General features: G+C 44.4%; 2 protein-coding genes and 1 long non-coding RNA gene across 4 annotated transcripts in view; all 3 read left to right on the forward strand.

Moving 5' to 3' along the window:
* Positions 1 to 5,126, forward strand: part of NUP155 (nucleoporin 155) — a 47,061-nt gene extending 41,935 nt beyond the window's left edge. The window contains exons 33-35 of the mRNA XM_070411815.1: positions 1,360 to 1,496; positions 4,225 to 4,331; positions 4,924 to 5,126. Of these exons, the coding sequence (XP_070267916.1) occupies positions 1,360 to 1,496; positions 4,225 to 4,331; positions 4,924 to 5,062 (383 nt within the window). The 3' untranslated portion in view covers positions 5,063 to 5,126. The remainder of the gene's footprint in view (positions 1 to 1,359; positions 1,497 to 4,224; positions 4,332 to 4,923) is intronic.
* A 6,442-nt stretch (positions 5,127 to 11,568) lies between these two features.
* LOC139008012 (uncharacterized) lies at positions 11,569 to 13,649 on the forward strand. Of its 2 annotated transcripts, none has more exons than XR_011471079.1 (3): positions 11,569 to 11,790; positions 12,728 to 12,892; positions 13,518 to 13,649. It is a non-coding gene; the product is annotated as an uncharacterized lncRNA (long non-coding RNA). The 2 variants fall into 2 exon arrangements; XR_011471080.1 differs by having other exon boundaries at positions 12,728 to 12,878.
* Positions 13,650 to 14,679: 1,030 nt separating this feature from the next.
* CPLANE1 (ciliogenesis and planar polarity effector complex subunit 1) overlaps positions 14,680 to 17,614 on the forward strand; it is a 76,545-nt gene continuing 73,610 nt past the window's right edge. Inside the window, exons 1-3 of the mRNA XM_070411816.1 lie at positions 14,680 to 14,799; positions 16,926 to 17,061; positions 17,176 to 17,295. Coding sequence (XP_070267917.1) covers positions 14,719 to 14,799; positions 16,926 to 17,061; positions 17,176 to 17,295 — 337 coding nt within the window. The 5' untranslated portion in view covers positions 14,680 to 14,718. The remainder of the gene's footprint in view (positions 14,800 to 16,925; positions 17,062 to 17,175; positions 17,296 to 17,614) is intronic.

Genomic DNA, 17,614 nt, shown 5'->3' on the forward strand with positions numbered 1-17,614 from the left:
AAATATATGAAACTTGAAAGTTTTAATATTAAAAGGCCACATTCTGCACAATTCCTTTTGAGGGTATTTCTGCTTTGACTCCGATTTTTAATTTCGGGATCTGTAAAGTGTAGGGTGGAAGAGGTCTTCCTTTTTCTGTCAAATGGCAAACAGGCTCCACACTAGAACAAGATTGGAGTTTTTAGAATTTTTATTCCTGTCCGAAATCTTTGGTAAATTCTAGGGGAGACACAAGCCCAGTGGCACCTTTTCAGTGACTCTCTTACCCATGGATACTCACATTGGTAGGTCTCAGATTTCAGGTATCATGATAGGAGTTTGAATGTTACTGTTATGTCTTATGATATGACAGGTAGTAAGAAGTGAAAATGGGTTAGCACATTTAAATGATCAAAGTAAATAACTTGTGAGTTGGGGGAGATGCATTTTAAAAACATTTAATATTTCTGAAGTAGGATGCGGTAGCCTTTCTTTTCTGAAAAGCTGTTAAATCGAGGATATTTCATTAATATGTTAAAGAAATGTCAACAGTAGGTTCTCTCCAATAGTGGGGTTGTGAATGGTCTCTATTTTCTTGTACCTTCCAGTATTTTCCAAATTTACTAAATGTACTTTTTTCTTAATAACTCTAAAGTGTATAACTCAATGGTTACAGCGTATTCAGGGTTTTGTAACTATCACCACAATTAAACTTAGATCATTTTCAGCACCCTAAAAACAAACCATGTAGCAGCTACTTCTTACTTCTTCAGCCCTAGGCAACCACTAATCTGCTTTCCATCTCTACAGACTTGCTTATTCTAGTAAAGGTCTTACTTTTATTACAAAAAATTTTTTTGAAATTTGATTTTTAAAGGATTTCCCCTTATAAACCGCTCATTTATAAATAAGGCCTACTTTTATTTTTAAAAATAAATCTTGATTGTTGAAAGTATCACATATGTCCCCTTTTTCCCTCCATTGACCCCCTCCAGCTTGCCTCTGCCCCCACTCCAGGCCCTCACCACCCCATTGTCTGTGTCCATGGGCCATGCATATATGCATACACGGTCCTTGGTTGATTACCGCCTGCCCACTCACCCTTTCCCTCCAAGATTCCACACTCTGTTCCATGCTTCCATGTCTCTGGGTTGGCCTACCTTTTAATATCAAGAGTTAACAATCGTACAACAATACAAAAGTAATTATGTGACATGAAGCTTGTGATAACTAACCTTATTGTAGTAAATATTTTACATTATATATGTACTAAATCAAATCGTGGCATTGTGCACCTTAACCTCCACACAGTTATATGTCCCGTCTCCTAAAGCTGGGGAAAGAGTTAACCTTCCTGATCTGATCTTTTTTCCTCCCCAGACTTTATTGTGCAGTTCTTAGAGCAGCAAGTTTGTACTTTGAACTGGGATGTGGGTTTTGTAATACAGACAATGAATGAAATTGGAGTACCCTTACCTCGGCTGCTGGACGTCTATGATCACTTGTTCAAGTCACGGGTAAGGAAATTATGAAGTAAAATTATTTAAAGTTCAGTAACTTTTTCTAGATATAGGAGTGGCATCTTCTGATTGCATGTGTGTAAGTCTCTCATCATCTAATACATCAGAAATTTCTTCATTGGTTTAGTATCAGAAGTTATCGTAATTCATACTTTTAAAACCAATGAGAGTGACTTTGCTATATATCATGATAAAAACTAAATATTTTTTTAATATTAACATAATAAATTCTTTACTCTTGGAATAGGCTAAACACGTTACATTAAGAATCATCATGTACTTTTGCCGAAACCGGTTTGGCTCAGTGGATGGAGCGTCGGCCTGCGGACTGAAAGGTCCCAGGTTCGATTCCGGTCAAGGGCATGTACCTGGGTTGCGGACACATCTCCAGTGGGAGATAGGCAGGAGGCAGCTGATCGATGTTTCTCTCTCATCGATGTTTCTAACTCTCTATCCCTCTCCCTTCCTCTCTGTAAGAAATCAATAAAATATATTTAAAAAAAAAAAAAAAAAAGAATCATCATGTACTTTAAAGGAAATAACTGAAATGTGGGGTTTGGGGTGCAGACTTTTCTTCCAGGGGGTTCTTGTCCTCATGAAGTTTGAAGAATAAACTCGTGGACAAAAAGGCTTCTTTAATAAAAAATGTAGAAGTTTATTGGAAGCAGATACAAACTCTGTCTGGGCATGGGTGTCCCCAAAGGGGCCCCCATGGAGAGAGGCCCCCTCAGTGGGAAAAGCCTGCTCTCTCTCTCTAATGGGAAACTCAGAAAATCCCGCACCATGTCCCTTTGTCTCCAGTTAATATATGCTGCAGTTCTTTGTTTGAATCTGACCTTTTTATTGGTCCCTGTCCTTAATTTGGGATGCCCCTGCTTTCCTCATTGGTCATTCTGCTCCATGGTATCAGTCTCAAAGCTCAAAGCCCACGTGGTGCCTCCCTCCTTCTCTCCCCCTTATCTTGCTGGTTGGAGTTGCCTTAGATCTCCCAGCTGCTCAGGCCAGAGATACCCTTTCTGTCTTTGGTTTATGGCTGTTGTAATTGCTCAGGCCAGAAATGTTTCCATCTGCCTGGACCCCCTCTTCCTGGGGCTTTTCTCTGTCCTCTGTACAAGTAAAATAAGCACCCTGGCGCCTTCAAGTCTCCATCTTGTCTTCCTCTCCCATGGGCCCTCCTCATTCCCTAACCCTTCCCAGTTAAGCTACCTCGCTAACCCTTTCAGCTCTATTAACTGAAACCTCATCTAAATACTAGTGCTTAAAGGGCCTTCTTACTGATTAGACCAGTGATTTTCAACCTTTTTCATCTCATTGGCACACAAAACGAATTTCTAAAATTCATCACACCAAAAAATATTTTTTACCAATCCGATAATTTTTATTGGTTTATAAAAATAATCATAGTACTTACCTACCCTTTTGCTCCAACATGACTTCTTAAAAATTTTTTTAATATGTTTTTATTGAATTTAGAGAGGAAAGGAGAGGAAGAGAGAGATAGAAACATCAATGATAAGAGTCATTGATCGGCTGCCTCTTTTATACCCCCCAGTAGGGATTGAGCCTGCAACCCAGGCATGTACCCTGACTGGGAATAGAAACATGACCTCCTGGTTCATAGATCAACGCTCAACCACCGGTGGGGTCAAAGTGACTTTTTAGAAAAATCAGGTGCCTATACTTGTATATAAAGATTTCTGGTTCCAAGAATTAACCAGTCAGATGCAACCTTATTATGCAACATGATCAATAAGATGAAACTCTGTTATGACCTATATAGTTATGGTTCAAGACAGGGCATGCACACCAGATGGCTATTGTGTTGACTGTTGTCATGTTTTTTTTGTTTGACAGTCTAAGGGAAAAGAGGTCAGTGCCCCTGACTAAATAGCATTGTGACACATGGTTTGAAAATCAGTTATTAGACTATACCTTGTAATTTTTGTCCTATGATGAAAGATCCAAATAAAACCTTGTGAACTAGATCATGTCTTTTATAGTAGCATCATAAAAATGTCCATATACTTTAGAAGGTATTTGTATATCTCATTTAAGCCTCACAATGAATGTGTGATAGAAATGAGCAAGTAGTATTATCCCCTTTTCTACTGCATCTGACAAGGGCAGAAATCCTTTATAATAAAAGCATAATATGCAAATTGTCCCCTCCACCAGGAGTTTGACGAGGGGGCAGGGCTGGCTGGGGGAAGGGAGGGAGGCCCAGGCTGGTGGTGGTGGAGGCAGGCGGTTGGGGAAGGGAGTACCTGGCCGGCAGCCGCTAGGAACCCTACCAGTGCACTGGGCCTCTAGTGTTAAATAATCTGCTCAACTCACATAGCTAGTTAACAGGTAAAGTCAGAACTAGAACTAAGATTCTTTGACTACTAATTTAGTCTCTCATTTACAATATCAGACTAAGTCTGCATAGGTCAAAGTAAAAGTGATGTCACAGATGCTAGGAAGAGATGGTTGTTTCTCTCACCTCTGGTTCCTAAACAGGACATTTACTAGTACACGCTCTACAAAGTAGACTGATACATCCGATATTCCTCGAAATAACATCACAGTGCAATCTTCAATATTGTTCAAATGTTAATCATAACCAGAAAGTAGTTTAGTAACCACATGATTTGCCTTGGACTCTGATGGCTGTTTTAACTAACATAAATGGTTGAGCAGTTGACACAGTTTGCTTTATAACTCACAATGTATATTTTCTATATAGGATCCATTCTGGAACAGAATGAAGAAGCCACTGCACCTTTTGGATTGTTTACATGTACTATTGACCAGATATGTTGAGAATCCTAGCCAGGTTTTAAATTGTGAGAGGTAACTATGAATTAGATATTGCATTATTAAATGCTGCTAATAAATACCTGGATAACAAATTTGAAGAGAATGGGGAAAGATACTGCGATTATAAAGAAGTATAGGAGATTTAAGCTCTTTTTATGTTAATGAGACCTATTTGAATGATACTAATCACATTATATGAAAGGTTAGAGTTTTTTCTTCCATTTTTCAACCTGTATCTTGAATTCTTTCTACAAGTGAAAGAATATAATTTATGAACTACTTCTAAATTCCTTCTGCTTTGAATTAGTGACCAAGGACAGTTTAATTATGACTTTGTGATATTATTGGCCATTTTAAGGTATATTTGTTTGAAAGGCCAAAAGATTGTAAAAAATCCTCATTTATGGAATCATCCTTTACTGCCTCTTTGTTATAATCATCTTTAAAAGAAAAATGGTGGTTGTGTGGTAATCCACCTGCCCCCTGAGTTTCCTTATTTGTTTGCCATTTACTTAAATGGCATGATCCTTGTGCTTCTGTGGGGGAGGTGAGTAAGGTTAACAGAAGTTGGAGGGAAGGAATGTGTGTAAATGCACAGAGTTGATGCGGTGTCTTTGCCTTGCAGGAGAAGATTTACAAATCTCTGCCTGGATGCTATTTGTGGTTACCTGGTTGAGCTACAGTCTATGAGCCCGTCAACAGCAGTACAAGCCATCACAGGGAATTTCAAGTCTCTTCAGGCTAAATTAGAACGGCTTCATTAATTATCCTAATGTATTTTTATCTACATGTTTTGACCTGTAAAATAAAATCTCAGCGTGGTTTAGATATCAAGTGCTCTAAATCTAAGACATTGAGAACAATTTTAATAGAAATGTGTTTCCAATAGATGGCTAGTGTCTACAAACAACACATTTACCAGATGAATTATTTTTTACTACTTTGTTTTATAATGAGGTTAAAAAACAATTGAGGTTAAGATTTTTATCTTCTTATTTCCATAGGGATAGGAAATATTTAGAAACTCTTAATTTACTGCAGGCAAAAATATTGAATTTACAATATTCATTTTTAAATTTAGTCCAAAGATGTTGATAGCAAAATTTAGATAGGCTAGCTGAACAGGCCATTCGCCTAACACTGGATTCTGCAACAATCCTTAAATAGGCACACACACACTCTCTTTAAAGTTTATTAAGGTTTGGGTTTATCCTTGGAAAGAAATTTCCTCCAACTACTAATTTTTTCAGTTACAATCCTTGAAGATTAATATATACCCCCTTGCTTTTTGAGCAGGTGATAAACTTGTAACTAATGTTCTGTCTTGAAAACCTATACAGGGAGATACTGTTTTTCCTAGTGTCTACCTAGTTCAGTGATGGCAAACCTTTTGAGCTCGGCGTGTCAGCATTTTGAAAAACCCTAACTTAACTCTGGTGCCGTGTCACATATAGAAATTTTTTGATATTTGCAACCATAGTAAAACAAAGATTTATATGTTTGATATTTATTTTATATATTTTATTTAAGTGCCATTTAACAAAGAAAAATCAACCAAAAAAATGAGTTTGCATGTCACCTCTGACACGCGTGTCATAGGTTCGCCATCACTGACCTAGTCTTTGGCCTTGTGACTACTGACTTTATTAGAATAATGGTTCTCAAATAGTGTGCACCAAACCAGTACATCAGCACATCTGGGAATTTGTTACGAGTTCAGATTATTGAGCCCATTCCCAAACCTGCTGAATCCATAATTCAGGGGAGCCCAGCTCTCTGTGTTTAACCAGCCCGCTGGGCCTGCAGCACATCAGGCTGTGAACCACTGCATTACAGGATGCAACTAGCTGCCGGATTGTGCTTCCTATCAGAGTCCTCCCCCTGCCCCCCCCCCCCATCAGTAACCACACCCACGAGTTTACCCAAGATACACAATATGTAAAGCAGAGTTGTTGGTAATGTAGTTTTTAGGCTTTAAGAAAATTGGAATAACTAAACCAAGTGCCCCAAAGTCATGGCAACGACAAGGTAAGAGAGGACCAGGACTAAGACCCAGACTTGACTCCTCACGTTGATGCTACCAGGAGTGTGATTACCTTCTTTCTGTTGTCACTAATGCATGTCTAACAATTTTTAAAATATATTTTGGAAATATTTTTCCTTCCACTTTTATTTTTCCCCCAAGATCATGAGTTGTCCTTCACATATTTATTCTCTTAGAATTTAGCTCCCTTTCTCCTATAACCTCTAGTTTGTAATATTTACTAGATTGTTAAAATACACAACTACCTCTCATATTTTTTAGATTTTCAATTAAATTTTTTAATGTGGATAATGAATGTATGAATACTTGGTTAATTCTGTAAATTTAAGATTCTGTCATGTCTATTTAAACTGAAAGTCTCTTAATCACTATGCTATGAGCAAAGGTGTGGTGTAAATGCCATTCCCTCTATGGTGTTGCCGAATCTGCAATCACCAAGCACCAGCAACATTGGCATCATCTGCATACACTGCCCCCCTGCCCTGAGTCAGAATCGACAGTTTAACAAGATTTCCAGGTGGTTCGTAATACATTAAAGTTTGAGAAATACTGCTCTAAGCCATGCTTTTCTTTAAGTTCGTACAGCATGTTCCTTACTCATTGCTAGTTAAATATTCACCTGTCTCCTCACCAAACCTGTGATATTCTTGAAGGCAGGAAATAGGTATTATTATTTTTTGTATTCTAACCACTTGTACTAAAAACTACTAATTGCCTGCCCTAGCCGGGTTGCTCAGTGGATAGAGCGTCGGCCTGCGGACTGAAGGGTCCCAGGTTTGATTCTTGGTCAAGGGCACATGCCCAGGTTTCGGGCTCCATCCCCAGTACGGGGTGTGCAGGAGACAGGCAAGCAATGATTCCCTCTCATCATTGATGTTTCTATCTCCCTCTCCTCTTCCTTTCTGAAATCAATAAAAATATAAGAAAACAAAACTACTAATTGCCCATTTTAAAAACATTTTTTCGCCCTGACTGGTTTGGCTCAGTGGATAGAGCGTCGCCCTGTGGACTCAAGGGTCCCAAGTTTGGTTCCGGTCAAGGGCATGTACCTTGGTTGCGGGCACATCCCCAGTAGGGGCCGTGCAGGAGGCAGCTGATGGATGTTTCTCTCTCATCGATGTTTCTGACTCTATCCCTCTCCCCTCTCTGTGGAAAAATCAATAAAATATATGTTTTTAAAAAACCAAAAAACATTTTTTCAGCTCGGCCTGCATGGCTCAGTGGTTGAGTGTTGAACTATGAACCAGGAGGCTATGGTTCCATTCCAGGTCAGGGCACATGCCCGATTGCAGGCTCAATCCCAGAGTGGGGCGTGCAGGAGGCAGTTGATAATGATTCTTCATCATTAATGTTTCTCTCTCTCTCTCTCTCTCTCTCTCTCTCTCCCTTCCTCTCTCCCTCTCCCTCTCCAAAATCAATAAAAAAATTTAAAATTACTTTTTCAGTCTTACAGGGCACATTGCCAACCTACATTTCCCAACCTCCGTTGCAGTTAGGTGTGACCACAGAATTAAGTCTCTCCAAAGCAACATAAGCTGAAAAACTTATTTCTGGCCCAGGTCTTGAGACTGTGTGCACGCTCTCTTTCTCCTTCCCTTGGGCTGGAAGCCACTGTGGCCGACTTGATCATGCACCAAGACTCAGAAATCCAGACAAGCCCTCAGCAGCCATTTCTGTACTGTGTGATCCTAGCCATGGCTGGCTGATCCCGGAGAGAACCTCTTACCCAAACTGCACCATTTGCGTGTTCCCTCCGAGAGATTTGCAATTTTGAACTGAGACAGAAGCTGAGAATAACTGCAGCTGAGTCGCGTTAATGGCAAAGCTTTAAAGGTACACCGTGCATCACAAGAACTACTAACCCCACGTGGCTATTTGAATTTCATGACAATAAAACAAAAAAGTCAGTGTCTCAGTTGTACTAGCTACATTTCAGGTGCTTGATATCATTTGTAGCTTATGGCTGTGTACTGGACAAGCAGACCTAGAACATTCTCATTGGTAGTCGATTCCACTGGACAACGCTGCTCTAGGGAGAACACCTGTCTTTCCTGATTCCCGTCCTGCGCAAAGGCTGGTTGTTGAAACCATTCCTTGGAACCTATGGGATTCACCAGAATCTCCACAGCAAGCATGTCAGACTCAAAAGCTAACATGGGCCAAGTAAACATGGGAGAGAATCATTGATCAAGCCTGCAACCCAGGCATGTGCCCTGACTAGGATTCAAATCTTGACCTCTTGCCCTGACCGGTTTGGCTCAGTGGATAGAGCGTCTGCCTGCAGACTCAAGGGTCCTGGGTTCAATTCTGGTCAAGGGCATATACCTTGGTTGCGGGCACATCCCCGGTGGGGAGTGTGCAGGAGGCAGCTGATCGATGTCTCTCTCTCATTGATGTTTCTGACTCTATCCCTCTCCCTTCCTCTCTGTAAGAAATCAATAAAATATATTTTAAAAAAAGCTTGACCTCTTGGTTCATAGGTCGATGCTCAACCATTGAGCCACGCCAGCTGGGCTCCCACTCTCTTAAGAATTGGTATTCTCCACTACATTCTTACTCATCAGAATATATTAAAGAGAGGTGAGCCCTGGCCTGTGTGGCTCAGTTGTTGGGCATCATCCCGTGCACCAAAAGGTTGGTGGTTCAATTCCCCATCAGGGCACGAGCCTGGGTTTCAGATTCAATCACTGATAGAAAGCATGTAGGAGGCAGCTGATTGATATTCTCTCTCACATCGATATTTCTTTCACCCTCTCCCTTCCATTCTCTCTAAAAATCAATTTAAAAAATAGTTTTTAAAAAGGGAGAGTCCAGCCCTAGCCGGTTTGGCCCAGTGGATAGAGCATAGGCCTGCAGACCAAAGGGCTCTGGGTTCGATTCTGTGTGCCATGCCAGCACGACCAAGGGTGATCCCAAGTGGGGGGTGGGGGGGGGTAAAAGGATTAAGGAAAGACTGGCAAGAGAATAATAGCTGGGTCTCAGTGGGACGCTGCTCTCTGATGAGGAGACAATGACAGCGCCCACAAGCCGTGTCTTTATTTTATAGCAGATGCCAGGAGGCAAAGTAGGGGCGTGATCACGTTGTTTACAGCATTCTCGTGAGTTTCAACCTCACTTAACTACATGCACCGGAACTCTATCACAAGGCACGTGGGGCTACGTGTTTGGACCACAGGTTCAAGCTTACAACCACAGCCATTGGCTATGATTGTGCTGGGAGGGCCCTGCCCTCCAGCTGGGACTTGCACGTGGCAATGAGAGGACCCTGTCCTTTCATTAGTCCGAGGTTTGAACCTGGCCAAAACACCGTAACCGCGCCCCACAATTCTGGTCGAGGGCACGTACCTCAATTGGAGGCTTCAGCCTTGGCCCAGGCCCTGGTCAGGGTCGTGCAGGAGGCAACCGATTGATGTGTTTCTCTCACATCGATCGATAGTTCCGTCTTTCCCACTCTCTTCTACTCTAAAAGATCAACGGAAAAATATCCTCCGGTGAGGATTTAAAAATAAATAAATAGGGGTTGGGGTTGGCCAGGGAGAGGTCAATGGGGTAAAAGGGAGACATATGTAATATTGTATGTAATACTTTAAACAATAAAGAATTAGAATAATGTAAATAACGTGTTTAATTTAAAAAAGAGAGAGAAATTTCTTTTTTAAAGAAAAGGGGAGAGGTGAGCTTCCAGGGAGGCTGAAGGAGAGGCCGAGGCTTAGGAACTGTCTGCAGTCCTCGCATTGGGCTTCTGAACCACACCGCTAACTGCACCTCCAGATGCACCTGCTTCTAATCGAGCTGCTCTGTTTAAGCCAGCCGTGGGCAAACTAAGGCCTGCGGGCCGGATCCGGCCCGTTTGAAATGAATAAAACTAAAAAGAAAAAAGACCATACCCTTTTACGTAATGATGTTTACTTTGAATTTATATTAGTTCACACAAACACTCCATCCATGCTTTTGTTCCGGCCCTCCGGTCCAGTTTAAGAACCCATTGTGGCCCTCGAGTCAAAAAGTTTGCCCACCCCTGGTAGCTCAGCTATTTCAGACCTCCGCCCCTGGTAGCTCAGCTATTTCAGACCCCCGCCTCGCAGGTGGAGGAAACGCAGTCTGCATGCTGCTACTTGGAACTTATCACTGCACTGATTTGTGTCTAAAAATCTCTTAAATAAATAGGGGCAACACTGGCTCCCCCTCTTTGTCCCTAGCATGATGTCTCCTACGTTATAGACATTCGATAATGTTAGCAAATTGCAGTTATTCCCGTCAAATTTAAAGAATAAGTAAATGCAGGGCACGGCGGACCTAGAATTACACCAACGCCTCTAGGTCTTCGGCCATCCAGCAAAACGTGCCGCAGCGCCCATGATCATGCCGTCATAAGACCGAGAAACGGGAGCGCAGCAAACTGGGACCATGTGAGGGTTCCCTCGTTCCCGGATGGTTTCCGCTGGAGACCTTTGTGCTGACTCGAGTAGGAGTTCTGTAAGCTGTTCACGACGCTGGGAGAACTTGAAGCATCCGTTCTCCAGCCTTTAGATGAATGGTGCCCGGGCCGTTCCCCGCGGCTCAGTCACACCATCAGCAGAGGGGGCGGGGGCCCGGAGGCCTGGGGGGTTCTCGCCCCGCACCCTTCGCGGCTGGGACAGCGACCTGACGCTCCGCATCCGGGCGGGCGGGGCGACCCCCATCACCCTGCGAGGGTGACCCGCCGCCGCCCCCAAAAGCCAGCCCGGGACCTGCACGCGTGCGGGGCGGAACCGAGAGCCCGCCGCTGCCCGGGGCACCGCTCCGCCGCAGAAGCGCTGCTCCAGGAGCTGCTGGCTCGGCCCGGTTCCCCCGGGTGGGCTGGGCCGGGACAGGGTGCGGAGCGTCGCTAGGCGCACAACCCTTTCCTTTCGGGCCGGGGCGCCTGCACGGGGAGAGGGGTGACGCCGGGACCGGCGGTTACACGGTTTCCTGGGAAGCGCGGCGGGACGCTTGGGCTCTCAGGAGGCGGGAGCGGAAACGCGGCGCCCCAGCCCGGGAGGCGCGGGGGGAGGGAGGCGGGGAGAGCGGGAGGCGGGGAGCCCGGGGCAGCGGGGAGAGCGGGAGGCGGGGAGGGAGCGCTGGGGCAGCGGGGAGACAGGAGGCGGGGGGCGGGCGCGGCGGGCAGGGGAGGGGCGAGCGGAGGGGCGCGGGCGGGGCTAAAAGGCGGCGGGCGCGGCTGTGCGAGCGGAGGGACCGGGTGGAGACCAGGAGGAGGAGGAGGAGAGAAGAAAGGGGAGGGGGAGCACCCCGTCTCCCCGGCGGCGGGAGCAGGCGCCCTGGGCTCCCCTCCCCGCGTCGCCGGGGCGCAGCTGCGTCTGGGCGGCCGCTGGGCCCGCGCCCTGGTCCTCGCGCCTCCCGCCCGCGCCGCCCGCTGGGCCCCCGGTGTCGCCGCGCCGTCCCGCCCGGAGGGGCCCGGCCCTGGAGGAGGTAACTGCCCGGACTCCTGCCCCGCGCGGCCCCCCTCCCCCTCCCCGTCCCCGCCTGGGTCCGCGGGCTCCTGGGCCCTCTGTGCCCCGTTCACCCTCTGCCCTGCGCGTCCTTGCCCCCCGCCCTGGCCTGCCCCCCTCCCCGGCTGCCCATCCTCAGCCCCGGGGAGCGGCTCCCCCGAGGTCGGGGAGGACACCTCGGAGCCCCTGGAGGGCTTGGCGGGGGCGGGGGGGGTACCCCCGTGGGAGACCTCAGTGGGTTGGTGATGAGGTCGTTGAACGTGGAGGAAGGAAACCACAGAGGAGCTTGGAGATGGTCTAAATTGCATGGCCCCTGTGTTTTAAGTAAAGGCACTGCTTTGGGGAGACCATGTATTTCCCTTCCTGGCATAGTCAGTGCGTGTGATGGTTAACTTTGCCTCCTTCCGAGAACGAATCTCCTGGTTCGGCGATGTCTGTGAGGCCCAGGACATGACTGTTTTGAGTGCCAGTCCAGCAGCAGACATGATCTTGGGGCATAATAGGCGGTGGAAACATGACCAAATCCTGTAGGCCTCCATCCTCACATCTTGAACCCTTTTTATCCTTCACATTTTGGTTGCATGACTTACCTCTGAGTATATCGCTGGAGTATTTTAAAGCAAATCCCTGCCGGGCTGGTGTGGCTCAATGGTTGAGCCTGGACCCATGCACCTAGAGTCGCCTGTTGCGGGCTTGATCCCCAGGATGGGGGGTGCAGGAGGCAACCGGTCCCTGTTTCTCTCTCATTGATGTTTCTATCTCTCCTTCCTTCCTCCCTCTCTCTAAAATCAATACCAGGTGTACTGGTTAATAATGCGGATTTTTTAATCAAAACACGATAATTTCAAGAGAAACACCAAAAGTGCTTTATTCAAAGTAATGTCCATCGCTAGCTACACATTTCCCCCATCTTTCAGGTGATTTGTGGATGCCATCCCAATAGAACTTTTCTTGTTTTGAGGCAAACCATTCAGAGACCCAATTTTCCACTTCTTCGTACGTTTTGAAGTGCTGCTCAGAAAGTGCGTGGGCCATCGATCAGAACAAGTGGTAATCTGAAGGAGCAAGGTCTGGTGAATACGGTGGGTGGGTTCATACTTCCCAGGCAAGATCTTTTAATGTGTCTTTAACTGGTTTTGAAGTGTGTGATGGTGCATTATCATGAAGCAAAATTACTTTGCCGTGTCTTCTGGCACATTCTGGTCATTTCACGATCAAAGTGTGGTTCAAATTGATTATTTGTTGTCGGTAGTGATCCGTATTAACAATCAGTATTTACGGTTTCACCTGGTTTTAGAAGCTCATGATACACCACACCTTCCTGATCCCGCCAAACGCAGAGCATTGTCTTTCTGAAGCGATTTGGCCTTGCAGTCAATGTTGATGGTTGACCTGGATCAACCCATGACTTTGTACATTTGGAATTCTCAAAATAAATCTACTTTTCATCACCAGTCACAATTCGATGCAAAAAAGACTTTTCTTTCGTGCCGTTGAAGCAACATTTTACTGATGACTTTTCGCTTTTCCATTTGTCTTTCGTTCAGTTGATGTGGCACCCATTTTCCTTCCTTTAAAATCCACCCATTGCTTGTAAACGATTAGAAATTGTTTGCTGAGTAACGGTTAATCTTTCTGCAAGTTGTTTTTGAGTTTGACACGCGTCTTCATCCAATAATGCTTGTAATGGTCTTTAAACTTTTTCAGTTGACCTGGATGTTCTTTGTCTTTCACATCGAAATCATCACTTTTAAAGCATTTAAACCAGCGGTCACAAGTATCTTGAAATGGAGCATGTTCACCATAAGCTTCCTGAAGTATACGATAACTTTCAGCAGCACTTTTCTTCAAAATAAAGTAATGAATTAAAACTTCCCGCAAATGCTCTTTTTTTTTTTTGGCACAAAATTCGACATTTTTAAGTGTAAAAATATCTATGATGTTAACACCTTCAGCAAATTTGGCATATGAATTTTTGAAGCTTGCTGTCAATACAACAAAATAGCATACATATCAAATTACATATATATCAACATATGTGTAACTCCATCTATTGAAAAAATCTGCATTATTAACCGGTACACCTGGTAAAAACATTAAAAAAAAAAACACACAAATGAAGTAAATCCTTGGCATAAATACTTAAGTATATACGGTATCCTATATCTAGGAGAGGTAAGGCCCCTTTAAAAAACAAACATCTGGCCAGTGTGGCTCAGTTGGTGGGCATCGATTGGTGCACCAAAAGATGGTTGGGTCTTTTCAGGTCAGGGCACTTGCCCGGATTTGGGGCTCGATCCCCAGTAGGGGGCGTTCAGGAGCCAGCCCACTGATACTCGCTCTCTTGTCCCAGTTTCTCTCTCCCCCTGTCCCTCCCTGGGAGTGAGGTAGAAGCTGTATTGCCTTTTGCGATCTAGCCTTGGGAGATGCAAAGCATCACTCCTGTTTTATTCTGGTTAAAATAGACCAGATCCCATCCAGTTTTAAGGGCTAAGGCATAGACCAGAGAAGGGGTCTCTGAGAGACAGTCAAGGGCACAGTGCAGGAGAATATGGGACAGGAGGTGCTGCTGTGGCCAGCTTTGGAGAAAGGCAGATCACGTGGAAACTGTATTTTCCAGATCTCCCCCGAGGTCTTGTTTACCTTCACAGTCGGAGAAATAACTTGTCAAATAAAAGCAAATACAGTTTGCCGGACTGTTCAGGATTCAAGATGAGATACCGAATGCATTGTCAATATCTTGCCTTAAGAGAACTGAACTGATGAAAAAGTAGAACACCAAATCTTTATGAGAATTCTAAATTAAGATCCTCAGTAAATATAGGCTATTTATGATGATCATTATTTTTGGTTTTCATAGCATCTTGTGACTGTTTTTACTTAACTGGTCACGGAAACCTCGACAAGCATGGAGATTAGGTTGGAAGTTTTGACGTCAACCACCATCAAGCAGAAGAGGCCCTGGCCCCGCGTCTCCTGGTTGGGCCAGGTGGGTGTGTTTTTTTGTTTGTTTGTTTGTTTGTTGTTTTTTTTAAATATATTTTATTGATTTTTTACAGAGAGGAAGGGAGAGGGACAGAGAGTTAGAAACATCGAAGAGAGAGAAACATCGACCAGCTGCCTCCTGCACATCTCCCACTGGGGATGTGCCCGCAACCCAGGTACATGCCCTTGACCGGAATCGAACCTGGGACCTTTCAGTCCGCAGGCCGACGCTCTATCCACTGAGCCAAACCGGTTTCGGCTGGTGGGTGTTTCTTTCTCGTACCGTCCAGTCGTCGTATGTGTGGAATGTGTGCTTTGCCTCTGGGGTTGAAGGATGGTCTGTGGCATTTAAAAAATAAAATCCGTCTTTCAAGGATCACCTGCCCACAGAACAGGGTTTTGTGTGTGTGTGTTGTCTTTAGTATAGTGAGCAAGTTAGCTTTTCCAGAAAGTTAAATGGTCTATCAAGAAGAAATATTTTAACAAGTGAATCTAAAAGTCAAGTGAATAAATAATCTGATGAACAGAATAAACTGGTGATTATAATAGAATCAGGGGCATAGAAAGGGAATGGACTGACTATTCTGGCGGGGGGGGAAGGGGTGTGGGGGGTGCGGGAAGAGACTGGACAAAAATCGTGCACCTATGGATGAGGACAGTGCGGGGGGTGGGGGTAAGGGCAGAGGGTGGGGTGGGAACCGGGTGGAGGGGAGCTGTGGGGGTAAAAAGGAACAACTGTAATAATCTGAACAATAAAGATTTAATTAAAAACAAAAAAAACATTTTTATATTATGTTTAGAAAGGTGGCCATGGCATATAGCAAAAAGGAATTTTTAATCTTCTGAACCTTTTCCTACCGGAACAATCCGTGGAGTGTTTCTTTCTATCGTGGTTTTTATGAGTGTGCAACCCAGTGGCCCTTAGACTTGGGGTGAAGGTGGGTCACGGTGCACTAACAGCCCAGGACACTGCTCACAATACATGTGATAGAGGCCTCACCGCAGGGAAAGTGGGCAAACCTAGATTTATCACAATTATTAAAGTTAAATTTGGTGGTCCCAGTCAGCATGGCTCAGTGGTTGAGCGTTGACCTATGAACCAGGAGGTCACGGTTCAATTCTCGGTCAGGGCACATGCCCGGGTTGCCAGCTCCATCCCCAGTGCGGGGTGTGCAGGAGGCGGCTGATCAGTGATTCTCATCATTGATGTTTCTATCTCCGTCTCTCAAATCAATTTTTAAAAATTATATTTAAAAAAATTTTTGTTGTGTCGTTTCCTCGGAGAAATTATACCATTAACTTACCTTCTCTTGAACTTCACGGCGGTTCACAGTCATGGGAGGGCTTGTTAAAACAAGGGCTGCGCCCCATCCCTGCGCTGCTGGTTCAGTGTGCCTGTGGTAGAAGAAGATGCATTTCCTACAGGGTCTCGGGGGTTGCTGATGCCGCTGGTTAGGTGGCATTTTGAAAACCACTGCCCTGGGATAATACATGAAGGCAAAGTTAATTCAGAACAGCAGACTTTTCCTTGGTAATAAAAAATGATCAACGCCCTGACCAGTTTGGCTCAGTGGATAGAGCGTCGGCCTGCGGACTGAAGGGTCCCATGTTCGATTCCAGTCAAGGGCATGTACCTTGGTTTCGGGCACATCCCCAGCAGGAGGCAGCTGATCGATGTTTCTCTCTCATTGATGTTTCTAACTCTCTATCCCTCTCCCTTCCTCTCTGTAAAACATCAATAAAATATATATATTTTAAAAAATGATCAGCCAGGGTTGCAGAACCCATATCTGTTTTAATCTAAATAAGTAATTTAAAGACTTGTCCATGCTAGGGTTAATTGATGACCCAGTTTTGGCTAGCAGAAGACACTCTTGTAATTTTAAACCTCAGAGCAATCTAAATTGCATTTGTTAGGTCATTTTTACCAAGCAATTTTAATGAGGTATTTTAAGATAGAGTGAAACCATGTTCAGTCTACCTAGTCAACCTTATGGTTCATTTTAGGACTCATGGTACACAGGTATGTAATCTTTCTTAAACGTCACTTGCTGTTCTTTTCTGGCATCATTTGGGTAAGAGTTTGAATGGACTTCTGCCACCTCTTAAGTCTCATGTGTTTCTTCTCAGGAAAACGAAGCCGTTTTTCTTTTGGATGATAAACTCATACATGAAATTAATTTGCTGTCGGGAAGGACAAAGAAGAAAATCCCTCGCCTGCAGCCTTTCTTGAAGCATCTTGTGGCTCTCACGACCTCCAGTAATGGTTAAGTAGGCCTGCTGTTTCCAGAGGCTGAGGCAGCCTGAAATGCCTAACCATGTGGGGCAATCTCAGGGGCGCTTTTAGATTGTAAGGATTGCATTTCCTTTTCGGAAACAGATGCCTGGCTGGCTGGGGTCCTTTCTACCGGGGAGCTTTTCCTTTGGAACAAAGATCAAGATTGTTTGAAAACCATCCAGGCAGCTGAGAAGCCGAAGGAAGTGATTAAGGCTGCAGTAGGTGAGAAAGTATTTGTTTAAATTGGTTTAACTTGATAAAACAGGAAGGGAGGACGAAATATTTTCCTATTGCTATTATTAAAAAAATCTCTTTGTGTGTATATCTCTGTGTGTGTACATGTATATTTCCTTGCATTTTTTTTTTGGTGGTGTTTATTTGTGATACTTAGATTCATCTTGGATGAATGTAGTCTGGTATGCCTAACATACCTGATAACCAAGCGTTCCTAATATCACGTAAATATGTGATATGTTACTATTATTTGTACTTTTAATGTTTTACTACTGCCTTAGCTTTACATCCTTAATGGTCACATTAT

The sequence above is a fragment of the Myotis yumanensis genome, unplaced genomic scaffold, assembly GCF_028538775.1.
Source record: "Myotis yumanensis isolate MYYU_CA2020_CCGP unplaced genomic scaffold, mMyoYum1.0.hap1 SCAF_4, whole genome shotgun sequence".
Lineage (NCBI taxonomy): Eukaryota > Metazoa > Chordata > Mammalia > Chiroptera > Vespertilionidae > Myotis > Myotis yumanensis.